We start from the raw sequence: 25,104 nt of genomic DNA, 5'->3' as shown, positions 1-25,104 counted from the left end.
TGGCCATGTGAGAGCATTTGGAGAGGGAGAGCGGACTCTCCCCACTCTCGGCCATACCAGGGCATTTGGGGGCGCATACATATCTAGTGTTTACGCATATGTTATTATAATTGATGCAGTTGGCATTTTAGATGTTATTCACTAAACTCTCTCGTTTGTATGAACTACTACCATATTTTTTGTTGTTGTTGAAAAAAATAGGTACCAAACAATATACTTGTCCAATTGACTTATGGTCAGTTGGTTGTATTTTCGCTGAATTCTTACTACAACGACCATTATTCCCTGGGAAAGGTGAAGTGGATGAATTAAACATTATTTTTCGAGATTTGGGCACACCAACAGAACGTATTTGGCCAGGTGTATCTCAGTTGCCTGGAATTAAAAAATGTGTTTTTACTGAATATCCGTATAATCAATTAAGACGAAGATTTACTGAAAAACAAATATCTGATCAAGGCTTTGATTTATTGAATAGGTCAGTTAAAAGCGGTAATTTATTTTGTGTTTAGTTGAAGAGGTTTTGTAAGGATTAATCTGTTTTGTAGGTTTCATGTGTCACACATTGATGTCAGTCTAGGTACTTTTATAAATCAATGCACACTGAACAGCTATTTCGTCTTATTACAGGATTGTTCGGTTTTGAGCAAGTACAACTCATATCAAGGACCGAACCCACTGTAAGACAAGACTGTAGGCAGGAGGCATTCATCTTTATTGTGAGAAGTTAAAAAGTATTTACCTAATACATATATGCAGCTTTCAATCGTCCATTCGCGTTTTCCGGTATGTTCAAAAGACCACACCCGGAGCCTTCGACCTAGAGGTCTGATCCACAAGGTAGTGGAGCAAGGTCATGGCATTCACTCCCATGGTAGCCGATGACGAACAATAGGTTCATACACCATTTGTTCCCTCAGGATCCTGAAATCAGCCCATGTGCATCATTGGTTTGGAATCAGGGTTTTCCAATTCCACTGGGGGATCCTCCGTGTCCACCAACCCGGTTAGATTGCCGGACATTCACTTTTCATCCTCTGAATTTCGTAAACAACAGTAATGCCACTAGAATTCCGTGAGTAGGACTTCCGTGGCAGTGGCTGTATGCGCGTGGCCATGTGAGAGTATTTGGAATGGGAGAGTGGACTCTCCCCACTCTCGGTCGTACCAGGGTATTCGGGAGTTGTGCAACCTATGCAACTTAAATCGCAGTTGGTTTGCGATATCAAGCGACGATCATCCAATCCTATTTATGATAACTGTTCCACTCCCCGCATGCTTGAACTTCACCCATCATGACTTCATGCTAGATCTTCAGAATCATCTTGAAGTAGGTCACTAGTGATCTGAATATTGAAGTTTAATTGAAAGGGTTTTGTGGAGATTAGTTTTAATTTGTAGATTGTACTTGTCCAGTGCTCAGTAGTTTTCAGTAGTATTCCGACTGGAATCAATTTGTGACAATTACAATCTATGAGGTTTAATGCTATTTTTTTAATATCTCTAGCTTTTGGTATAATTTATACAAAAATTACTGAGGTCATCAATACCATAGAAAACTGTAAACAATGAAAGGTATAAGATGTGAAGTTTCTGAATATATTCATATCTTAAATCATTCTTTTTATTAATACAGGACCAATAGGACTGTAGGACAACTCATTAATTTTGTCTTATATGATGTAATATCTTTAACAATATTTCAAACCCATTCTTCTCGTTGTTTGTGATTTTTCATTTGTTGTTATTTGAACCAGTAGAATTTATTATATTCTATTGTATTCCTTCAACTGCTGAATAGTAGTTATCAGTTGATCCTCAACTACAGTTATGACTTTGTTTAGTTGTTCTAACTTTTTGTAAGCTTAATGAAGATCTTCGGCGCATAATTGCAGAGTGACACGTACTAACCGCCACTGATAAATTCAACACTGTAATATCAAACTGTACTAACAAATATTTGAGAATGATATGAATTGACTGTGAAGTACTTGTCTGTTCTTCAATCGTATTCAAATACTAATGTAATTGATATAAGGTACTTGAAATGGTTAGGTATAAATTTAAATTCAAGACGTTTTAATCTCATTTGTAACAGATATGTTTTTTAAGTTGAAGTTAATTGAAAAGTTCTTATAGATGATTGATTTCTTTAACATTTATTGTCTTTACAGCTTCCTTACATATTGTCCAGATAAACGGATTACCGCAGAAAAAGCACTTGTTCATCCATATTTCAACGAACGTCCTCGTGCTATCCATCCATCAATGTTTCCAAGTTGGCCAGCAAAGTCTGAAGGTGGTGTTGCAGTGAAAAGAGCATCACCTAGAGCACCTGCTGGCGGTGGTGCTCTGGCAGCGGCTGCAGCTGCTGTTGCTGCTGCCGCAGCAGCAGCGGCATCATCATTGGCCACAACAAGTGGTAGTCGTGTAAGGTATCAGCCTCCGGCGCCTCCTATGGGAGGTCAACGGTTTTATAGCAATATGTCGGATTCACGTCCAGGTACAGCAAATCAAGGATCAGGTGATGCTTTTACTACTAGTGGTGTAGATAAAGGATTCTTACTGCGTTTTTGAACTGTTCCTATTGTTAGAAGTTCAGATATCCTCTCTTTCCCTTCCTCGCTTTCTCTATATCTCTCTTTGATCCAATTCCTTGTACAGAAAAGACTTAAAACTCTTGCTTTTGGATTGTAACTTGTTCCTAAAAAAATGTATATGTATTGTATTAAAAAAAAAACTTATTTTGCCATTTACTGTTTTCTTTTATTAACTAACTACTTTTGTTTGAGTTGTATAATGTTATGTTATGGGTTATTACGAATTGTGTTATAGAACTCCGGATAAATTTTGCTGTGTATTGTTGTTTCTATCGTATATGTTTGCGAGTGTAGATAATCGATTTTATTTATCCTAACCGAATTTAGCCTAATTTTCTATACAATAATCATCCATATCATGTGTAAAGAACTCTTCATATAAAGTGGTCTGATCAAAACATTTAAGCTATCTGTTTTCCCAGTCTTCAAATTTTTCTGTTAAATATGTTCATAAGTTACTAGTATTTGATCATAGGTACTTTCAAAGCATTGCTTAGGTTTGTTTGGACAACTTAGTGAACAGTGCTGAGGTTAGGCTCAGATTACTGGGTCGAACTGACAATTCAATTGATGAGGTAATGAGTTTCCATCGAAGTGTATTAGATATTCTCGATCATCATCGTTTAAATAAATAATAATAATAATAATAATCATCGTTTATCTCGGCTGGCGATGTATACTAGTTTAAAAGTAGGTTAGAAAAAAGTTGTCAGCTCTGCATCAAGAAGTGTGTTCAGTCCGTGAAGTCCGTATCTAATAGATTAATCCTTCCGAATAGTAACATGCTACTTGAATAGGGTCCTTTCGATTAGTGGTTGGATACATTGGGTGAAATGACTCCAAAGCGTCCTAATGGTGCAGATAGGTTTAATCTTTGTCTTAAAATAGCTATATTATTACACCGCAAATGTATTCCTAAATCGATACACATTTCTCGTATTCTATATTTTTGACTGATTTAAGTTGACTGATATACTGTTCATTTTTACCGGCTAGTGTACGAATGTTATTTCATGAAAACCATCGCAAGTGCTTAATACTAAATAATCTCAGCTCAGCTTTCAGTGGTTGCTACATTTTATACATCGTTTGTTCTGTCTGTCTGAACCGTGTTAGTAAGTATATTGCTTGTTGTAGGTATCAGGTTATAGAGATTGTTGAATTTCATTGAAATCTTGAACCGGAAGCACCAAACAAATATGCGCCATATAAATCATTGGATTTATATGAGGACCGGGATACTGCCTGGGTGCCTAAACTGAAATCTTGAACCAACCTAAGTTAGACCACCATTGAAAACCTGGGAGCACTGGATGGCTGTTTTTTTCGTAATATGCAACTCCTCAACAGTGCTAATCCGTGATCCATCACACTTCCAGCTTTTCAATGGTGTCCTTAGATCGGTTCAACTTTTCAATGATATTGTCTTTTGTTAACTAACCATTCCTATGAGCGCAAGTGTGACAAGGGGACAGTATTCATCAACATAGAGTTTTGCGTCCGATTTGTACAGTTCGATACTCATCAGCATGGTATATCTACGATTTAAAGCCAACAACAGAAACATTTCTCTCTATTATATTTATTAATGGCATATGCATATATTCTCTTTCTTGTTTCAGTAGTTACCTCATCTGTTTTTCACAGTTATCGGTTAATTGGTTGGTGATCAATGATTATCATATATGTGGATGGAATCATCGTATCATAGTTATCTGAAACGATGACATTGTTTTATACACCACAATCATCACTATTATCATCTTCATCTTCATAGTTATTGCATAAGGGCAACAACACCAATATCTTTGATATAACAAATGATTTTATCTGATGATGATGATGATCTTCATTTCACTTTTGATGAAATACAAAGAGAATTAACTAATTTAGGTGTAGTCGGTTTAAATAATCAACAATTAATTCACTTAAAAAATGATTTAGATTTATTAATTAATAAAGAGAAATATGCATTGCATCATTTCAACCACCACCACCACCAGCAACAACAACAACCATCTCAATCAGTAACAACTAATGGTATTTCTATGAATGATGGTGATACCTATCAACAAATTGATGATAATAATCATATTACTACTGATAATTCTAAAAGAATTGTATCGTATCTATCTAAATCTCCTATCGTTTCCTCTTCTTCTCCTCCTCCTCCTCCATCATCATCATCGTCGTCATCATCATGTTTTTCTGTGACATCTGAGGACTTTACACATTATAATACAAACAGTTATGATTGTAATAGCGTGAACAATCCATTAAAGAAATTCAATGATCATACAATACTAAATGATTCAATTAAAGTAAGTAATTGTTTACAATTTGTTTAGTTCACTTTCATTAAATACATCTGAAGTTAAGTACAGTACACCGCTAAGCCAGTGTACATGCAGTCCAGCATGAAGTCAAGTGCACTCTTTATTCAACCACTGAAGTCTAGGGTAAATATTACTAAGCCAGTATACATGTAATCTAGCACAAAGCCAAGTGCATGTTTCATTATATATTTTTGAGTCATGATAATAATACTTCTACATGTTCACCTACGAAAACCTTGTTACAACTTTTACTTTCTCTAAATAGTCAAATTAGGCCATCTCAGCATCAGTCGAGAGGCAAAGCCACTATAACGACACAAATCCAACGGCTTTACTAAACCATTTAATCGGTAGTAACGATGGCGGTGTGTGTATGTGTGTAAAATTTAAGTTACTCATAATTATATTGGCTTAATTTAATTGTGCAAAATCTATTGAAATCAGTTCAAATTATACACTAAAGTGTTCAATAAAACAACAATGATCCGACTTTGATAAATCTATATTCATAGTCTACTTCAAGTCGATTGAACGTTGAGAAAAGATCTATGAAAAATGGAAGAAAAACCCCCATCTAATTCGGTATTTTGGAACACCTCTTTATTCAATCTTAACGGATGAGTATATATTTGTGAATATACTTGGAAATATCTCTGAATATTAAATTATTATCAAAAAGAAATTTATATCAACCATATTTTCAGTCAGTCAGTCAGTAACAACATAGAACTTCGTACTTACGTACATCAGTTCGAGTTGCCATACCACATTAGCACAGAGATGCAGTTGTCGATTCAAATCCCATAGTGGTAGAGGTAGTAAGAGTATAAGCAGTAATCGGAAAGATTAGGGTTTGGAGATGTTATTTAAAGAGTATTGTTCTTTTGCTTTTTAAGACAATAAAGGGGATTAATTGTGCAAAACATACTTGTACTTAAATAATTATCAAACGTTTTATTACCAATTGTTTTATCACAGTTCATGTGAAGTACTTAGAAATAGTGTAAATATGTACATGGAATCTTGTTTTTGGAGGGATGTATATTGCTTTGATTGTTCTTCTGAACGACATCATCAGCAAAAACTTCAGATAGATGTGAAGTGTTTGAGCTTCTCCACATGTGGTTCACAGCTTGTCCTGCAGACCTCGATGTTGATTGGTTCTTGTTGAACTTAATCCTGTCAATAAGAACCAATCAACATCGAGATCTAGAGGACAAGCTGTGAACCATATGTAGAGAAGTTCGAACACTTCACTTCTACCTGAAGTTTGTATTGATGATGTCGTTCAGAAGAACAATGAAAGCTTTACGACTAAACCGTCCAACCCAGAGAACAAAACTCCATCAAAATCATCTACCTGAGCTACAAATCTTCACCATCCTAAATATATTACTCTCTCCAATGTTCGAAGAAGTACTTTTAATACAATAATCAGGATATTTTCTACTAAGCTCTTGTTCAAGATACGTTCTCTGAGGTTGGTTATTTCATTTGTTCATGTCTTGCCAATGAAAAAAAGTCTAAAATTGAATTAATTGGATTATCATATGTTGGTAAATAAGTATCATTCATTCGTAGTCGAATGACCTAAATTCAAAAATCTACGACTTCTATTGAGAAAACTCATATGCTACTTCTTTTCAATGTGGTCAGTTGCCTCAAAATTGTGATGTTGTTGTATTGTCATCGATTCACTTTGACTAGTCAACATGTAAATTGTTATGTAATATGAGATTTAAGAGAATTTACGGAATAAATATAATCAAGCAATCAGTACATGCATGTGTCTGTAATTACATTGAATGTGAATTGATTCACAAGCGAAATCTTTACAACTTCACTTATCTTGAAAGTTTGATCAACTCTAATAGGTTGCTGTCTGATAAAATCTTTGCATGGATTCAAAAAGTCAGTTTGGCTTTTGTCAACTTATGTCACCTATGGCGAAGGTAGGATACCCGTCTGTCAATAAAAGGACGAGTATACTACGCAGCAGTTCGTTCTGTTATACCTTATGGCTGCTAAACGTGGTCATTCAAGGTAGAGGATACTCGTAAGTTACTAGTATTTGATCACAGATGTCTTAGAAATCTGCTGGAATCACCGTGTGAGATTAGACGCAGGGTTTTAGAGAATGATGTTTAACATGTTAATGAGGTTGTAAATCTTCATAGACTGAGATGGTTGGGCCACGTGTAACGTATACCTGGACACCAATTACTGCGAAGCCTAATGCTGACTAGTGTTGTAGACGGTTGGTAGAAAGTTAGAGGCGGCCAAACCAAAACGTGGCATCTATCCACGAAGTCACTAACTTCAAGTTTGAACCATGTTGATAGATTCAGACTACTTGGTTGGTGTCCGCGTGACTATTGTAACCAATGGTTGGAGACTGTGAGTGACATGACTCAGAATCGTCGGTGTCGGTATATACCCTCTTTGTCTCCCCTTAAACTATTAGATTAAAATAGCTTCATATCTTGTTTTCTACGAACTAATTCTTTCTTCCTGTACTATGTCTTTATACACAATCTTTCTTACATACATTACTGCCATTGAAGTAACTGGTTCTACGAATTTGGTGTTCATGTTGTTGTGCTAATGATGTGTGGCAACTTGGATCGATACATTTATGTGCCTAGTCCTACATTGTCGCTGACTGACTGCAATCTTTACAAAAGTGGATAATCTACTTATTATCTAAATTACAGGCTTTATTAGTAGATATATGTATCATTCTCATTAGTTCATATTCTTTTTTTGTTTATTCATGTGACAGTGTAAATCATCAATAACGAATAATTATTCTCTCAACTTGAATGAAAGAAACATATCCAATGATAGTTCTGTATCGAATGTCGTACAATTATCACCTAAACATCATCATGAACATGATCATTGTCTACATCAAAAACCATATTCTTCAACTGATTCACAAATAACAACCTGTTTTTCAACAACTAAGGAGGCAATGAATAATCTTGACACCACATCGATCTCATCATCATTATCATCAACAACTCTATTACTGAATGAACCTGAAAGTCATTTTGAAGAGAAACAACAGAAACTTAATCACCATCACCACCACCACCACCACCAACGTCAACAGCAGAAACATATAGTTCAGTCTGGGAATGAATTGACCAGCAGTAAACAATCTGTAAATTTTAAATATTCTGATGCTAATGGACAACCTATTCATTCTGAATCTTCTATGAAAAATCTTGACTTCGAACACCGTCTAAGTAATGAATTCATACTTACACCAATGAGAATGAAAACATCGTCATCAACAGACAAAAACTACTGTCACCCGAAGTCTGTTTCTAAAGATTCGTCTAATCAGTTTAGAAGATCGTCTGCATATCTTCAGCACCAACATCAACAGCCACGTGATTCTCATCAACATTTGCATGATGATCAAGGAAGTCGGGATAAATTACATGGAAAATGTGAATCGATTATTGAAAAGGTCACTGCACATACTACAACTAATGCAGATCAACATGACTTTCGTAGTAATAAGTTGTTAGTATCGAATAATAAATTGGAAAAGACATTAGGGTGTAATAAAATTGATGATATTTTAAGTTCTATTAATTATGAACGCCAAAAGTCTACTACTACCACGACGAATTCTCCAAGAAGATCGGCTCGATTTCTTGATAATCCTGTTGAGCAAGTTCATAATGTACCACAACAACAGCGACGACCTAAATCTGCACAACATTGTCAAAAAGGGAATGATTGTTGTTGTTATAATGCTCGATCATTACATTCTCAGAACTTACAAGTATGTATCCCGATTTCTGTTCATGATTATCCCTTTACTGTATTTTATATGTATTTTGATATAAACTATTCATAAGATCAGCTGCTTTCAATTATTGAGTATCTGATCAACCCTAATGATATTTTATTTGGTATTTTTTAGATTCTGCCGTGATAATATCTTGCGAATCAGGTTAATGTGCATTCTTATATCGTTAACAACTGAAGGAGAGATAAAGTTTTAAGTTCCTATCTGACACTATTCATTATTGATTTAAAAATTGTATATTTTTTAGTTGCTACCTTAAAATTTAATTCATACTTTAAGTGGTCTTGTTTTTAATAATTTCTCGATGTAGATGGCTTTTGTTCATAGTTGAATAATCAGTAGTAATTCAAGTGCCCTGGTACGGCCGAGGGTGGGGAGAGTTCACTCTCCCTCTCCAAATGCTATTTCATGGCCACGTGCATACAACCACTGCCACGGAAGCCCTTCTCACTGCTGTTTGCGAAATTGAGAGGACGAAAAGTGAATGTCCAACGCTCCAACCGGGTTGGTGGACACAGAGAGTTCACCTAGAGGAGTTGGAAAACACTGACTCCAAACCAATCATGCACATGAGCTGGCTCCAGGATCCTGAAGGAACGAATTGCATATGAACCAATTATTGGTTACCAGTTACAATTGGACTGTGTCTCCTGACGTTGCTCCATTGCCTTGTGGACTAGATCTTTAGGTCAAGGGCTCCTGGTGTAGAGACCCACGGGAAAACTACTTGTTTCGGTTCGGGCACTCTGGCAGTATCCTAGCCCTCACACAAATCGAATGATTTATGTGGCGCATATCTATTTGATGTCTCCTTGTACCAATGTTTATGTGTTCAAATAGATAAATACATTAATGAAAATTGAACTTGTTTCTCTACCAGTAAAATATCAAGTTACAGAATCTACTCTGATTTGCTAACTGTTAGATATTCTTATAAACTGTCAACATTATGGCTTGATTGTGAAGATATTCGTTTCTCTAGGGTTAATAATTTCTTGTTAATCAATTTGAATTCGTTGGTAAACTCAGAAACTTTGTTGTATTTTTTAAAATCTATAGCGACCGGTATCAACTAGTACACAGAGACAAAAACAAGATCCAGTTACAAAATATCATTCATATCAAAGAAGCTGGTCGATACATTCTACACCCGGTGAAAATGCACGACGTGTTCTACGTTGGAATATAAGAACAGCAATGATGCATAGAGAAATACCATTGTTACAACGTAACTCCTCGGAAGTTATTCGCCTCTTAGGTCCATATGCATCAGCTTATTTGGAGCAAGAAAGACAGAGACGAATTAAAGCTTTACAAGTATGTTTAATGTTTTTACTACAATCAAACGAGGCAATATAACTTTATGCTCTTCCTTGCCTATACTGTATAACTAACTGTTTTCAACTTCATTCCACTCGGTGCAATTAAGAAGAAAAATGTACTGAACTGTAGATATATTCTAAAACTAAATTTCAGATTGTTATGTTTGAAGTGATTACGAGTTCACCTAGTCTGCGAACGAAACAAAGACTCTGTGACCAAAGACCAATAAGCTTGCTATTCTGATGCTTTCCAGCCCCGCTAACTACAGAGAGAAGTCCAAGTTCGAGAACGAGGAAATATATTCTGCAAGCAGCCAGAAGCACGAGCAATAATAACAGGCACAAATCAAACGTATGTATATATACAGCATAAAATTGTCATTGGGAAACGTTACAAAATGACATACTAAAAGATACAATGAACCAATAGCGTTTAAAATTCTCCCAAGTGGGTATTACAACATGAAGGTTAAAAATTAGCGCTTCTGGAGCGAAAACAAGAAATTCAAATTTCCAAAATAAAATTACAAAATTGAACGACACATCCACCTTTGTCATCAGTGAGCTACTGTTTCGCAACTGACTCAGTTGAACTCCACTGGTCACTGGTGGATGTTTTGCTCAATTTCGTGGATTTGTTAAAGTTAGATATTAACACTGTTAGATACCGGCTCAGTGGTCTAGTGGTTAAGTGCTCGCGCACGAGACTGATAGGTCCTGGCTTCGAGTCCCACGAGGCGGGGTCGTGGATGCTCACTGCTGAGGATTCCCACTGTAGGATGAAACCGCCCTCCAGTGATTCTAGGCTTTACATTTACTCATGGTCTCAATACTAAAATCTCTACAAAACCCTTTTCTAAAAATTACAAAAATAAGGTATTTACCAAGTGAGTTCTAGGGGATCTGTCATCCCCAATACAGATCAAAGGCATAAAATTCAAATATAATTGTTTATACTCAACATATATGGGAGATAATGTTAATTTGTAGATTCATTAACTAGTTCTCATAGTTTTCTAATTCTATACATTCTCATACTAATTCATTTAGTGTAGGTGATCATTTTGCTGATAGTATAAGTAGTAAGTTATTAATCTGAATATTAGATCTGAACACTCCTAAATCCTTAATGTATGGATGTGTCAAATGTTAACAATACTGTCAAAGTTTAGTTAACATTAACCTCTCTATTTTGTGTACATTATTCCATCGATGATTTGAATTCCAATTCTAACATATTCGATTGTACTGATAGAGTTCTCTCCTATATGAATTTACAAGTCTATACGTGGTTAATAGAGTATGAATGAGAGAGTTCTGAGTATTGCTAGTTAACATACTGAATTCAAGTACTTCTAATTATTGTAGTGAACTAGTGATATACTAATATTTGACTATTCAAAACAAGTATAAAGGAATTCTATAATGTGATATGTTTTTCTCCGTTTGAGGTAACTTTTTGAACACGTCAAAAAGCCCTGATACGGCTGGGGGTGATGAGAGTCCATTTTCCAAATGTTCTGATATGGCCATATACATATAACTACTGCCAGGGAAGTCCTGCTCATTACGTCCTCGTAGCACTACTGTTGTTTACGAAATTGAGAGGACGAAAAATGAATGTTCGGCGCTTGGTAGATATAGAGCATCCACCTGAACACCGATTACCACGACGCGCAGTGCTAACCGGTGTTGGGGATGGTTAGAAGAAAGTTAGGGGTAACCGAACCAAATCGTGCTTAAAGCCACTAACTTCTAGTCTGAACCATGTTGATAGATGCAGACTGCTCGGTTGGAGTTCTCATGACTTTCGTAACCAATGGTTGGAGACTGTGGGTGACATGGGTCAGAGTTAATCACAATGGTGTCGGTATATACCCTCTTTGTCTCCCCTTAAACTATTAGATTAAAATCGCTTCATATCTTGCTTTCTACGAACTAATTCTTTCTTCTTGTACTATATCCTTATATATAATCCTCATTTTATATATTACTGCCGTTGAATTAACTACTTCTATCAATCCGGTGTTCATGTTGTTGTGCTCATGCGGTATGGCAACTTGGACCGATGCATATATATGCCTGGTCCTACGTTGTAGCTGATTTACTGACTGACTCATCTAGGAGAGTTGGAAAACCTTGATTCCAAACCAATGGTACACATGAGCTCGCTCCAACATCATGAGGGAACAAATGGTGTATGAACCAAATATTGATTACCGGTTACCATGAAATTTCATCTCCTAACCTTACTCTACTACTTTATGGATCAGACTATTAGGTTGAAGGCTCCGAATGTAACTCCTCAATAAAATCACCTTTTTCAGTCTGGCCATCAGAGCAGTATCCCACACACGCACACAATTTTATTCATTTACTAATATTTGATAAATATCATCTTATCAGAAGGGGTTTGTGGAGATTTTAGAAATTTTCACAGATTGAAATCATGAGTCAGTTGAAGCTAGACCACCAGTGGAGTACAACCAGGTCTGTTGTGAGATATCAGCTCACTGAAGACAATGATATATGGTGGCGCAACTTCGTGGATTGGTTGAAGTTAGACATTAACACCGTTGGATGCCGACTCAGTGGTCTAATGGTTAAGTGCTCGCGCGCGAAGCCAGCAGGTCCTGGGTTCGAGCCCTGCGTGGTGCGGGATCGTGGATGCGCACTGCTGAGGAGTCCCATGCTAGGACGAAACGGCCGTCCAGTGCTTGCAGGTTCTCAATGGTGGTCTAGCTTCAACTGACTCATGATTTCAATCTGTGAAAATATCATCTTACTTATATGTTTATTACATATTTTTTCTTTATCTTTCTGTTCATAGCTTGATTATATTCCACCAACTAGTAGACGTTATGATGAATTACGTCAAATTATTCGTTCATTAATGGGATAAATTTCATTAAATTTATATATCAATCAATTAACTGAATAATCTAGTTATTCTATTCATTGTATAATCTCATTGAATAATTTACTCTTGGTAATATACTTCATCTAGATATATATCTTTCTTTATAAGAAGGATCTCACATTCAAGAAGGATTGATATCCTTTTTCATTTGAAAATGGTCATATATCGTATTTACTTTCTATCAACCGGTGTTATCATTATCATTCCATTGATCCAATTGTTTAATAAACAATCTATTTCACTTTTTTTGTTTTCATCAGTCGTTGTTGAACTATGTTGTTTTTGTTGTTGTTGTTGTTGATGATATATTGTGCTTTTATTTAGATACCATTGTCATGTATCTTATATGATGAAATTGAATGTGAAATGAGAAGGAGCATTGAAAGTTCTCGTATTGCTTTTAATGTTGTTTGTTAATATTGATATTGTATTGTAGTTTTTTTTCTTTTTTTCCTTTTTTTGTTTCTTAGTTTTCTTTCTTTTTTTTGGTGTGTATGTTTCATGAAAAGGTTTTTTTATAGTCTAACTTTACAATAATTTTCATTAGTAGATCATCTAAATGTTTACGCCTTAACCGTTCAATCAGTCAGCTACAATGTAGGATCAGGCACATATGTACATCGGTCCAAGTTGCCATAATTGATTAGGACAACAAGTTGAACACCAGATTCATAGAAGTAGTTACATTGATGTATTTGTTGGACTTACATATCGTGATTAACTAATTGAGGTTTATTGACTAGAACATTTTGTTCCTTTTGCTTTGACTATCTCATTTAGGTTGGTTGGTGTGTCATAAAAGACTTAAAGCGCCAAGTTTGTGGTTGGTAAGTTATGTCGTATTTTCAACATGAGACAGTTCTTTCTTCAGTTATACGGTAACGTTTCCAGTTTGTCAAAATCACTCCCAAGCTAACTTCATTTTCATTTCTTTTTCACGATATTGTCAATTGAAAAGTGGCAACCATCTACACACCTCGAATCTGTACGTGTATCAATATTTCAGTATGCTAAAAAAAAGCTTGGGAAGACGTTTTCTCCTAGAGAGGATGGTTAAAAACCAGATCAATATCAATAACTGTTATGTTTTAAATTAAAACGTCAAGAGGCTACACTATTAACTTTATGTGGAACTGACTTTAGTACCTTTAAGCTTTGTTGTACGCACGATACTTTGACATCATACCCACAGGTTACGATACAATAAAACAGTCATTGATGATATTTCGCACATTCGACATTTATGAAATTCATCGGTTATTAGTCTTTATCAGAACTTTATCACTAGATAGCAATTTAAAGGACTTGAAAGTATTACACTTGTTATATGATCTGAAGGTTCTATGTTAAACAATACGTGGCAAGAAGTGTTCAGATTATGAGGACACGTGTTACGTATGCCCAAACACCGACTGCCCCGACGTGTGGTGTTTTATGGTGTAGGAGTAGGTTGGAAGAAAGCTAGGGGCGGCCAGAACAAAACATGGCACAAATCCATGAAGTCACTGACAAGTGGACTGAGCCATATTGGTAGGTGTAGGCTACCTAGTTGGGATCCGCGAGATGATAATAACAACCAATGGTTAGACACCCTGAATAACATGACTGCTTGGCAATGGTGTGCTCAGGTACGTCCATTCTATGTGTTCCCCCAAATCCTATTCTGAATTCTTCATATCCCTTATTTTCTTTCCAAATTTATTTCACTGAATTATACTCCTTGAATAACATCTTCAAACCGTAGTCTTTCCGATTACTGCTTATACTCTTACTACCTCTACCACAATGGGATTTGAATGGACAATTGTATTAGTGTGGTAATGTGGTATGGCAACTTGAACTGATGTACGTACGTACGAAGTTCTACGTTGTTGCAGACTGACTGACTGACTATTCATCACTAATATATCAGTTGTCCCATGTTAAAAAAACTTTGCAACTTAACTAAGTAAATAGCGTATGAACAGTTACTTTTAACGCTTTTGTTAGTGGTAAACTCTTACTATTGTCAGTATGGGGGTTGTGGAGATTGTTAACTTTTTGGTTGAGATCATGAATTAATTGGTGTTAGATCACCGTTGGAAACCTGGAAGCACTTGACGGCCGTTTCGTCCTAGTATGGGACTCCTCAGCAGTGCGCATCCACGATCCCGCACCCTGCGGGATTCGAACCCAGGACCTACTGGCTTCGCGCCTGAGCACTTAACCATTAGACCAGTGAGCCGGCATCCAATGGTGTTAGTCTCTAACATCAACCAATCCAACGAAATTGCGCGACCACCTTCCATTGTACTGAGGCAGATAACTGTCTCTACCCGACACGGATTAGCTCCACTGGTCACGACTTCTCACTAGAACTCCGAGAATTCCCTCACGAAGCTAGTCACTAGTGAGCACATGTTAATTATCAGTATGGGGGTTGTGGAGATTGTTAAGTTTTTGGTTGAGATTGTGTGTGTCAATGCGGTTTACTGTTTGGCGTTTATGTTGTCTTTGTTCAGTATGTGGATAATATACGTTAATCTTTATAATTATCGACAATTGTCTGTTTATGTTGATCTTATCGTCCTGATTATATTAGGACATAAAACGAATGTGTGTTAATACACGTTGACAGCACAATAGCAGTGGAAATTATAACATGATGAATAATATAGCTGAAGAAGAAATGTTTAATAGAAATAGGAATTTCAATCGTTGAGATCATGAGTCCATTTGAGGCTAGAGCACCATGGAAAACCTAGAAGCACTGGATGGTCGTTTCATCTTATTGTAGAACTCCTCTGTGGCAGTGCGCACATCCACAACCCCGCCTCGTCGGATTCGAACTAAGGGCCTGTCAGTCTCGCGCACGAGCACTTAACCACTAGGTCGGGAATATTGTTGAAAAAATAAACGAATAAAGATAAAGCAGTGAAATATGACGTGTAGAATTCATGATTTAGAAGAAGAAGAACAAGCAGAAGAAAATAGCGGATAGGTCTAAATACTCTACGATGAATATCACACAACATCTTCAACCATATATATAATGACTTTTTATTGAGCAACAATGACAACAATATATGATGATTAGATGATCGTTTATTGATTATCTATTATTATCCAAATCATTAATAAGCTTGACTTTTTAATGAAACAATAGATGATGTAATATCTGATATTTAATAATATAAAATAATTGTGAAATATCAATGTCCTTCGTTTCTTTTTTTTCATTAGAAAATTTATCTTACTAACTAATCATTTAAGTAGTTTTCACCGGATATCGAATTTTTTTTAGAAAGGAATCATATTGAGCAATAGTTATGTTGTATTCATATGAATTTAGAGTATAATATCATATGAAAAGAATAGGGAAATGAGGAATGGAAGGTTACAATTACATAGATATAATCTTTAATCATTCATAGAATCTTTCAATTGTATTTCACATATATAACAATAATATGAAATTGACCAATAAAAAGTTAATGTACATGAAGGGGAACATATTAAGTTCATGTTTATTTGAAATAATTGAAATGAAATGAAAAATCTTTTTTTTTCTTTCTTAGAAACAAGTATAAAATAATAAATCCGGTATTAATCCTCTATCAACACTACCATTTTCTAAACCATCCCAACTATCATGAAAATTAAATATAACCATTTCATTATTACCTAATAAATAAGTATTCTCATTGAATTTATTTGTTTCTAATCGTTTCTTTCGAATGTTAGATGATGACAATGTTGGTGGTGTTGTTGTTGATAATGATGATGATGATTTCTTATTGATATTTGTTATTGTTTCATTATTATTTCGTTTATTTAATGTTTCTTCCGATGGACAATGTATCATAATTTCAGTGCCACCATAGAAACCAATATAGGATGTTGATGAATTAATTGCTGTAGATGATGTTGACATTGATGCTGGATTATGATGATCAGAATTTGATGTGCTTAAACTTAAATAGTATCGTCTGTTTTTAACCAACTGTAAATAGATTTGGTTTTGAAAAAAAAAAGAATCTGTCAATGTTAGGGAAATAGTTTCCTAATGAGTTTACATTTAAATAGTTGTGATCATGAATCAATGAAATCTAGACCATCATGATATATCTGGAAACCGTAACCACGGGATCAGTTTATTGAAGAAACCTCATTGAAACTTTAAATATACATTCCCTTATTAAAATAACCATTCATATTTCTCAATAATTCGTGTAAGAAATTAATATTCATTGAAATTAAATGGTTGAATTCACGAGTCAATTAAAGCTAAACCACTATGGAAAACCTGGAAACATTGGACAGCCGTTTCGTCCTAGTTTGGAATTCCTCAGTGGCAGTGCGCATCCACGATCCCGCCTCGCGAAACTCTCACCCGGGATCTGTCAATCTCGCGCACAAATACTTAACCTCTAGATCACTGAGCCTGTATTCAACAGTGTTAATGTGATGTGACGGTTTAGTCAAGACATTTTCATTTCAATGCATAAATTAAAAAGTTTTACTTTAATAATAATAATAATTTCTATTCTAAGGTCATGTTTCCACAAGCAAGAAAGAAAATCAATTAATATTAAGGAATACTAAGCGCAATATATAAATTATAAAGATTTTATATTCAACAGTTGAATTTCTGAGTCCTTTGAAGTTAAACCATCATGATAAACGTGCGAACCGTGACCAGTGGAGTATAACCAGGTTTGTTATGAGATAATCACTCACTGAAGAGAATAGTGGACGGTGGCACAACTTTATGTATTGGTTGAAATTAGACATAAACATCATTGGATGCCAGCTTAATGGTCTGGAGATTAAGTGTTCACACGTAAGACTATGAGAGATCCTCAATTCGAATCTCATAAGGTGGGATCATGGATGCATACTGATGAGCAGTCCCTTACTAGGTCGAAATAGCCATCCAATGCTTCCAGGTATTCCATCATGTTCTAGCTTCAAATGACTCATAAATGTTTTATTATCTAATCAAATTTATTTATAATCATTTAATTACATCACTAAACATGAGCAATTAAGTTTAACGGATAGACAAATTTGTATATGTGTGACTAGATTTGTACACATTTGTAATGGATATCTGCTCACAATAAAATGCAACGCGACCATCGGTTTTGTGCTGTTTTGTTTGTTTGTTTGTTTGTTTTGTAATTCCGTTAGAAACAAAAAAGGTACTTGAATGTAATTTAAACAAAAACGAAAAATAAATAAACACCTCGAATGATTTAATGTTCTTGAAGCTGGATCACGTATTGAACAATTGAATGAATGAATGTGTGTTTGTGTGTGTACGTGTGTGTGTGTGTTTTTGTACGTGATCTATTGTGAATTCGAGATATGAAATTGATTTACAATACTACTAGATCGTTTCTTTTTTTTATCAAAGTAGATATTCTGTCTCTAATTAAAGTTACCAGTTGTGCTTTACATCTAACTTCGACTAATCTTTGTTCGTGCATGCAGTGTTATGATGCAATTACTCACCAACATGAGATGGTGGACAAGATTTGTAGACTAGGTGGATGATTTTGATGAAGTTTTGTTCTCTGAGCTGAATGGTTTAGTCGTGGAGCCTTAATCGTTCTTCGAAACGACATCATCATCACAATTCATGTGAAATACTTAGAAATAATGGAAATATGTACATGGAATCTTGTTTGTGGAGGGATATACATATCTATATTACTTTCATTGTTCTTCTGAACGACATCATCAGCACAAACTTCAGATAGAAGTGAAGTGTTTGAGCTTCGCGACCAAATCATCCAGCTCAGAGAACAAAACTCCAACAAAAACTCACCAACATGATTAATCAAAAGAATGCTGACTGAGTGGTCGGAAGTTTAAGCGTTCGCTGAGAGATTCGAAGGTATTGGAAAAGATTACTGGAAAGGTCGTGTTTGTGTGTGTAGACTATTGAGAAGTTTCATAATAGGATGAAATAGCTACTCGACACCTCCCAGTTTTCTAAGTTTCTCTAAGACCAATCCGTGAATTAAAGAATGAATTTATGATTATTATGCATAATCATACACTTTTGTTGTACCTATCCATTACTGTTCAAACTAGATAAAGCATTAGATGAACAAATGTTGCCTGTTTTGACCGTAGTTCTCCCCACACTCCCATTTTATAGTAATACATATCATGCTTGAATATTATAACTGCAGAGTAGTGATATATAATTCGGTTAGACAATCCATAACTCTTCTATTCGTGTATATCGTGTTGATGTTAAACGTACCTATACCCACTGTCACTCTTTGTATGTTACGCTAAATATACGGATCAATAGTCGTAGCTTGTGATTCAGATATCATCAACATCATCATCACCAACTTCCACTTCTTTTATTATAGTGTCCTGTTTTGAAGTCTGATTCATCTGTAATTATTAAACACCTTTTTTTTACGAAAAGATGGTACACTAAAAATTATCAGATTCTGTATGAGACTTTCAAGTTTATCATCAGAGATATTTTGCTGAAGGAATAAAATTTTAATAGATGATTTCATAAGTCAATTAAAGCTTGATCACCATGGAAAACCTCAGATCACTGGATGATCGTTTTGTCTTAGTATGGGACTCCTCAATGGCAATGCGCATGCCTAATCCCACCTCACGAAATATGAGCCCAGGATCTATCAGTCTCGCGTGCGAACGCTTAACCTCTAGACCAATGTGCCGACATCCGATGGTCTTAATGTCTAATTTCTACTAATCCACAAAATTGAGCGATACATCCATAATGGTCTAGTTTCAATTGGCTCATGATCTCAACTTAATTCATAAAAGAAACTTATTTCTAAATGAAACATTTTATAGTATTGATGAATATCACATTACCTTTACTGGACATCGAAATCGTATATCATAAACACGATTAGTTCCATCAGATCTTAATGAAATTTGTTTACTAGCAAGACATTTTGTTGAATATTTTTTATTGAAATGATTTAATGAATCACCTTCATCTAATCTTGATAATCCTGTAATATCCCAAATATTTAAATTGCCTCCACGATTATTATTATTATTACTATTACTATTGTTATGAAATAAACGTGTAGATACATTCAAATTAGTTAAATCACTTGTACTTCTAGATGCTTGTGAAAGATACATTCGATCTGATAATTGATTTAAATTTGGTGTTATAGCAGCTGGTGATGGTAGAGGTGTATTGCCATTTCCTGTTTTTAATTCAACATGAACTGTACGAATATCACCAACTTGTGTTGAACCATAAATTCCAACACCAGCAATAAATATAGATGCAGATACCTGGAATTTAGAAAAAAAAATGTGAAGAGAATGAATTAGGATACGTTTGTGGATATTTCATAGGTGTCTTCGAAATATTGCTTGTATATCGTGGGACCATCGAGTAAGTAATGCAGTTGTTAGGAAACGGGTACTAGATAAGGATGGCAAATCAATTGATGACGTAGTGAAACTCCATCAGTTGAGATGGCTTGGACACGTGTTACGTATGCCCAACCACCGACTGCCTCGACGTGCAATGTTCAGTGGTATATGAGTGGAGTAGGTTGGAAGAAAGCTAGGGGCGGCCAGACCAAAACATGGCACAAGTCCATGAAGTCACTGACAAGTGGACTGAGTCATGTCGGTAGGTGTAAACTACCTGGTTGGGGACCGCGAGATGATAGCAACCAATGGTTAGAGACCCTGAATGATATGGCTCAAAATCGTTTGCAATGGCGCAGGTGCATACACTCTTTGTGTTCTCCCAAATTTTGATCTTATTCCTCCTTGTCTCTTTTTTTTCTCTTTTCAAATTCATTTCACTGTATTATGCTCTTTAAATAAAATCTCCAAACACTAATCTTCCCGATTACTGCTTATACTCTTGCTACCTCTACCACTACGGGATTTGAATCGACAACTGCATCTCTGTGTTAATGTGGTGTGGCAACTCGAACTGATGTACGTACGTACGAAGTTCTACGTTGTTACTGACTGACTGACTGACTGACTGTGGATATTCTACAAATTGAAATAGTATTACTTTATTTTCTCTGAAAGATAAAATGTCATTACTTAGTACTGAGAATTTAAGTCGCGATCACACAACTTAAATTGATGCTCATCTGCACCAGAGTTTATGTTATGCCCCTAAAGGCGGAGGGTAGTTACAGTTAGTTCTCCTTCTCCAAGTGCCGTTATAAGGTCACATGCATACAACCAATACCACGGAAGTCAAACTCACTGCCTTCTCGCGGCATTACTGTTGTTTCTGAAATTGAGGGAACGAAAAACGAATGTTCGGCGCTCCGACCGGGTTGGTAGACACAGAGGGTCCACATAGGTGAGTTGGAAAACCCTGATTCTAAGCCAATGGTACACATGGATTGGCTCTAGGATCCTGAAGGAATAAATGGTGTATGAACCTATTGTTGGTCACCGGCTACCATGGGACTGCATCTCCTGACGTTGCTTCACTACCTGGTGGATCAGACCTTTAGGTCGAATGCTCCGGGTGTAACCCCCTAAGAAAGCAAGCTACTTCGGTCTGGGCACCCAGGCAATATCACACTTAACTTCTAGACCATTGAGCCGGCATCTAACAGTTTTAATGTCTAACCTCAAACAATCCACGAAATCGCGCGACCATCTTCCATAATAGGACGAACTGGCCGTTCACTGCTCCCAGGTTTTCAGTAATGCTCTAATATCGATCGATTTATGATCTCAAACAAAAGTTTACTAATCTCCACAACCCAATACTGATAATTCTGACAAGAAATTATCATTCTTAAGTAGTTAGGTTAAGTCTATTTTTCCATGTTTTGTATGTACTCTTCATATTGTTAATTGTTTATCAATGGTCTAATGATAGCCTACATATCCTGATAATTGATGTGTTTGAATTCTATAGTTGGAGGAGGGTGTGTGGGTCCTGTCAGAAATCCCATACAGGTACTAGACAACTTTCTAGTATTAGGTGAATTTCAATGGCTTCTAGGTCATGTGATGAAAATCATACAAAATACTACATATTATTGCTTATATTCTACTTTTAACTAAATATGAGAGGATTATGTTAAACATATTGGTTCATTCTAAATAAAAAAACTTCATTTATTATTTAATCAATAAACGAACATCAAGAATTGTTGTTGAATAATCTGTAGACTGTTTAATTGACAGTACTGTTTAACATCAGACTTTGATTCAGATTTTAGCGAACGAGAACATAAATGGCGTACAATCAATTATATTCGAACACACACATTGCAGAATAAAATCTAAGAACCATATAGTAAATACTTCAATTGCAAAATGTCAGTCAATCGTCTCAGATTTCATTGTTCTTTCGTTTCCACACCAATCATTCTTTGTTCTCGTTCTCTTCGATCTTATTAACCTTCCGCTTCAGGATATATCACTTTCGATTGACGATAACACATATTACTTATATCCATCGACATCATTAGCACACACCATTATCATTACCATTTAAAAAGACTTGAGTACTGTTAGAAGTATGAGGGCGGTTGTCACTTCTCGGTTTCCTACACCGTGGAAGGGTCCTTCTGGAGGTACCGGAAAACGAGATTGGATTAAAGGTGCTCATAGTGATCTGAGAGTGTGACCGCAGTAACCGAGGTATAACTGATTAAGATCGGTCACATACGATCTTTTGTGGGTAATTTTTGTGTTACCTCCGTACTTGTCGGAGCTTTAACACCAGAGACGGATATCCGTCGGATAAGATGAAGTGTGCATTTTATAGGGTCGACCGTTTCTAATCCCACACTTCCTTGAGCGAAGGTAGCATCGCTGATATCATGGATGTCTGAAGAAAACACCTTAATGCCATCACACCTCTGTACACTCAGCGGTACGACTTCACCTTCGGACCTTGGGTGTGCTGCTTTTATTTACATCGTCCTTCAACCGACTTATGTGGCATGGTAGGACCTTGTGGAACGATTGTTCTAGCCATTATAACTCGGTTAGTTCATCATAATAGGTAAACCCAACCATCAAGTCAACGTACCAACAACGGTCAACAACAAGAATATTAGGAATAGGTTCATGTCAAGTGACAAGAATAATATTACTGATACCAAGAGAATGTAACATTTTAAAATGAAAAAGTAGATCATTCAGAAAAGATTTAATTCATCAATTGATTTCACTAAGCATTTATCACAAATACGTTAATAGTGTAAATCATATAACATACATACCAACTCATGATTTCACTTTAAGGTACAATGACATTATTGAAGTGCACACACACACACACACACACTTGTTTTCGATGATGTAAACATAAACTGTTTGATACTTTAAATGATCTATTTCTCGATCGCAATGATAAGTGTTCATTAAATATCTAATTAAACAATTAGTTGAGCAATTCAAATGCTTCATTACGCCTGTTTACCCTCGTGGAAGAGTATAGGCCACTTACTAGGAAACACCTTAATGCCATCACACCTCTGTACACTCAGCAGTACGACTTCACTTTCAGACCTAAGGTTTGTTGCACTAGTCTTATTGTTCTTCAATCGACCTATCTGGCATTGTAGAATCTTGAGGAACAACTATTCCAGCGAGTATAGTTCGACTAGCTCATTATGATAGGTAAACCCGACCACCACGTCAACGTAGCAACAACGATTGGGGCGACTAAAAACTAATAATTCTCAACTAAGTCCCACGGTCTTATCATACATATGAATTATAGTTACCATATCAGTTTTACTCATTAATCTTACACGTGAAATACATTCATTAGTTAAAGTAAAAACAACATCTGATAATCAGATGATTAGTTCATTCCATTCATCAAACAATTCAAAAGTTCAATATTATCACATTACATTGTAATACAATATCATAATGAAAAGAATGAAAAGAAGAACCTACAGAGAAACTAATTGTATGCCTATGATTATTTGATGTATTTAATGATAATAAATCTTTTCGAATACGTTTAAAACGACTACATCTCCATAATTTTGGTCCTATTCTTGGTTCACATGGAAATGGTCCAGAATCTGGTAATAAATTTGTTATAAATGGTAATGATGATTGATTATTTGTTAATTGTATTGATGTAGATATCGACGACGGATTTGTTAATTTCATTTCATTTTCTGTCAATTCAATAGAATTTTCATTTTTTTTAGTTGCTAATGAATTTGATCGACGTGTTATTGATAATGTATTATCTTTTTTTTGTATATTCAATTTATTGGTTGTTATGTATACAAATAAATCACGTACCTAAATAATTCAATTGTTAAGAAAGTGTTATGATAAACTTGGGAAAAAAAAACAATTTTTAGTATAGGGTTATGGAGATTATTAAGTTTTTCATTGAGATCATGAACTGATGGATGTTAGACCACCATTGGAAACTTGTAAGCACTGGATAGCCACTTCGTACTATTGTAGGACTCCTCAAAGGCAGTGCGCATCCACCATGCCACTCGGGCAATGTGCTCACTGATGACTAGCTTCGTCAAGGAATTTTCGGAGTTCTAATAAGAAGTCGTGACCAGTGAGTCTAATCCATATCAAGTAGAGACAATTATCTACCTCAGTATAATGGATGATGATCGCACAATTTCGCGGATTGGTTGAGGTTAGACATTAACACCACTGGATAAAGGCTCAGTGGTCTAGAGGTTAAGCGTTCGTGCACTAGACTGAAAATCCCGGGTTCGAATCCCTCGAGCAGGTTCGTGAATACATACTGCTGAGGAGTCTCGTAATAGGATGAAACGGCCGTCCAGTGTTTCCAGGTTTTCAATGGTGATCTAAAATTGTTCGGTTCATGATCTCAATTAAAAAGTAATTTGTCATTACAAAGAATCATAATATGAAGAAAGCTGAATGTTGGCATAAATTGTTGCTAATGATTGAAGGCGACGAATTCAAGTTGGTAACAGTCTGAATTCTATATATTATGGAAATTAAGTAGAGTGGTTGATATGCTTAAAATAGAAATAGTTTCAATAATGGAAAACTGGAATAAACAAGTGTTAGCGGGATATAGATTGGATTAAAGAACGCACCATGCACGGTTGCGTTAGCGCACGCTGATTGG

The 25,104-nt window shown here is 35.7% G+C and overlaps 2 protein-coding genes across 5 annotated transcripts in view; one reads left to right on the top strand and one right to left on the bottom strand.

The window, feature by feature from the left end:
- The window catches only part of CDK11A_1 (Cyclin-dependent kinase 11A), a 44,755-nt gene extending 31,374 nt beyond the window's left edge, over positions 1–13,381 (top strand). For 2 of the 3 annotated variants that reach the window (XM_051208925.1, XM_051208924.1), the window contains 2 exons: positions 202–478; positions 2,175–2,752. In XM_051208925.1, the coding sequence (XP_051072883.1) occupies positions 202–478; positions 2,175–2,577 (680 nt within the window). In that variant the 3' untranslated portion in view covers positions 2,578–2,752. Of the gene's footprint in view, positions 1–201; positions 479–2,174; positions 4,922–7,718; positions 8,736–9,821; positions 10,080–12,914 lie in introns of those variants that run through there. The other variant, XM_051208923.1, reaches the window with a different exon arrangement.
- Positions 13,382–15,190: 1,809 nt separating this feature from the next.
- The window catches only part of BTBD1_1 (BTB/POZ domain-containing protein 1), a 50,188-nt gene continuing 40,274 nt past the window's right edge, over positions 15,191–25,104 (bottom strand). Inside the window, exons 8-10 of one of the 2 annotated variants that reach the window (XM_035733198.2) lie at positions 23,919–24,278; positions 19,863–20,300; positions 15,191–16,986 (exon numbers count right to left, since the gene is read on the bottom strand). In XM_035733198.2, the coding sequence (XP_035588375.1) occupies positions 16,558–16,986; positions 19,863–20,300; positions 23,919–24,278 (1,227 nt within the window). In that variant the 3' untranslated portion in view covers positions 15,191–16,557. Of the gene's footprint in view, positions 16,987–19,862; positions 24,279–25,104 lie in introns of both variants that reach the window. The other variant, XM_051208787.1, reaches the window with a different exon arrangement.

This window comes from Schistosoma haematobium, chromosome 1, assembly GCF_000699445.3.
Source record: "Schistosoma haematobium chromosome 1, whole genome shotgun sequence".
Classification (NCBI taxonomy): Eukaryota; Metazoa; Platyhelminthes; class Trematoda; order Strigeidida; family Schistosomatidae; genus Schistosoma; species Schistosoma haematobium.
The sequence above is the reverse complement of the archived record's forward strand: the minus strand, read 5'-3'. Positions and strand labels throughout refer to the sequence as shown.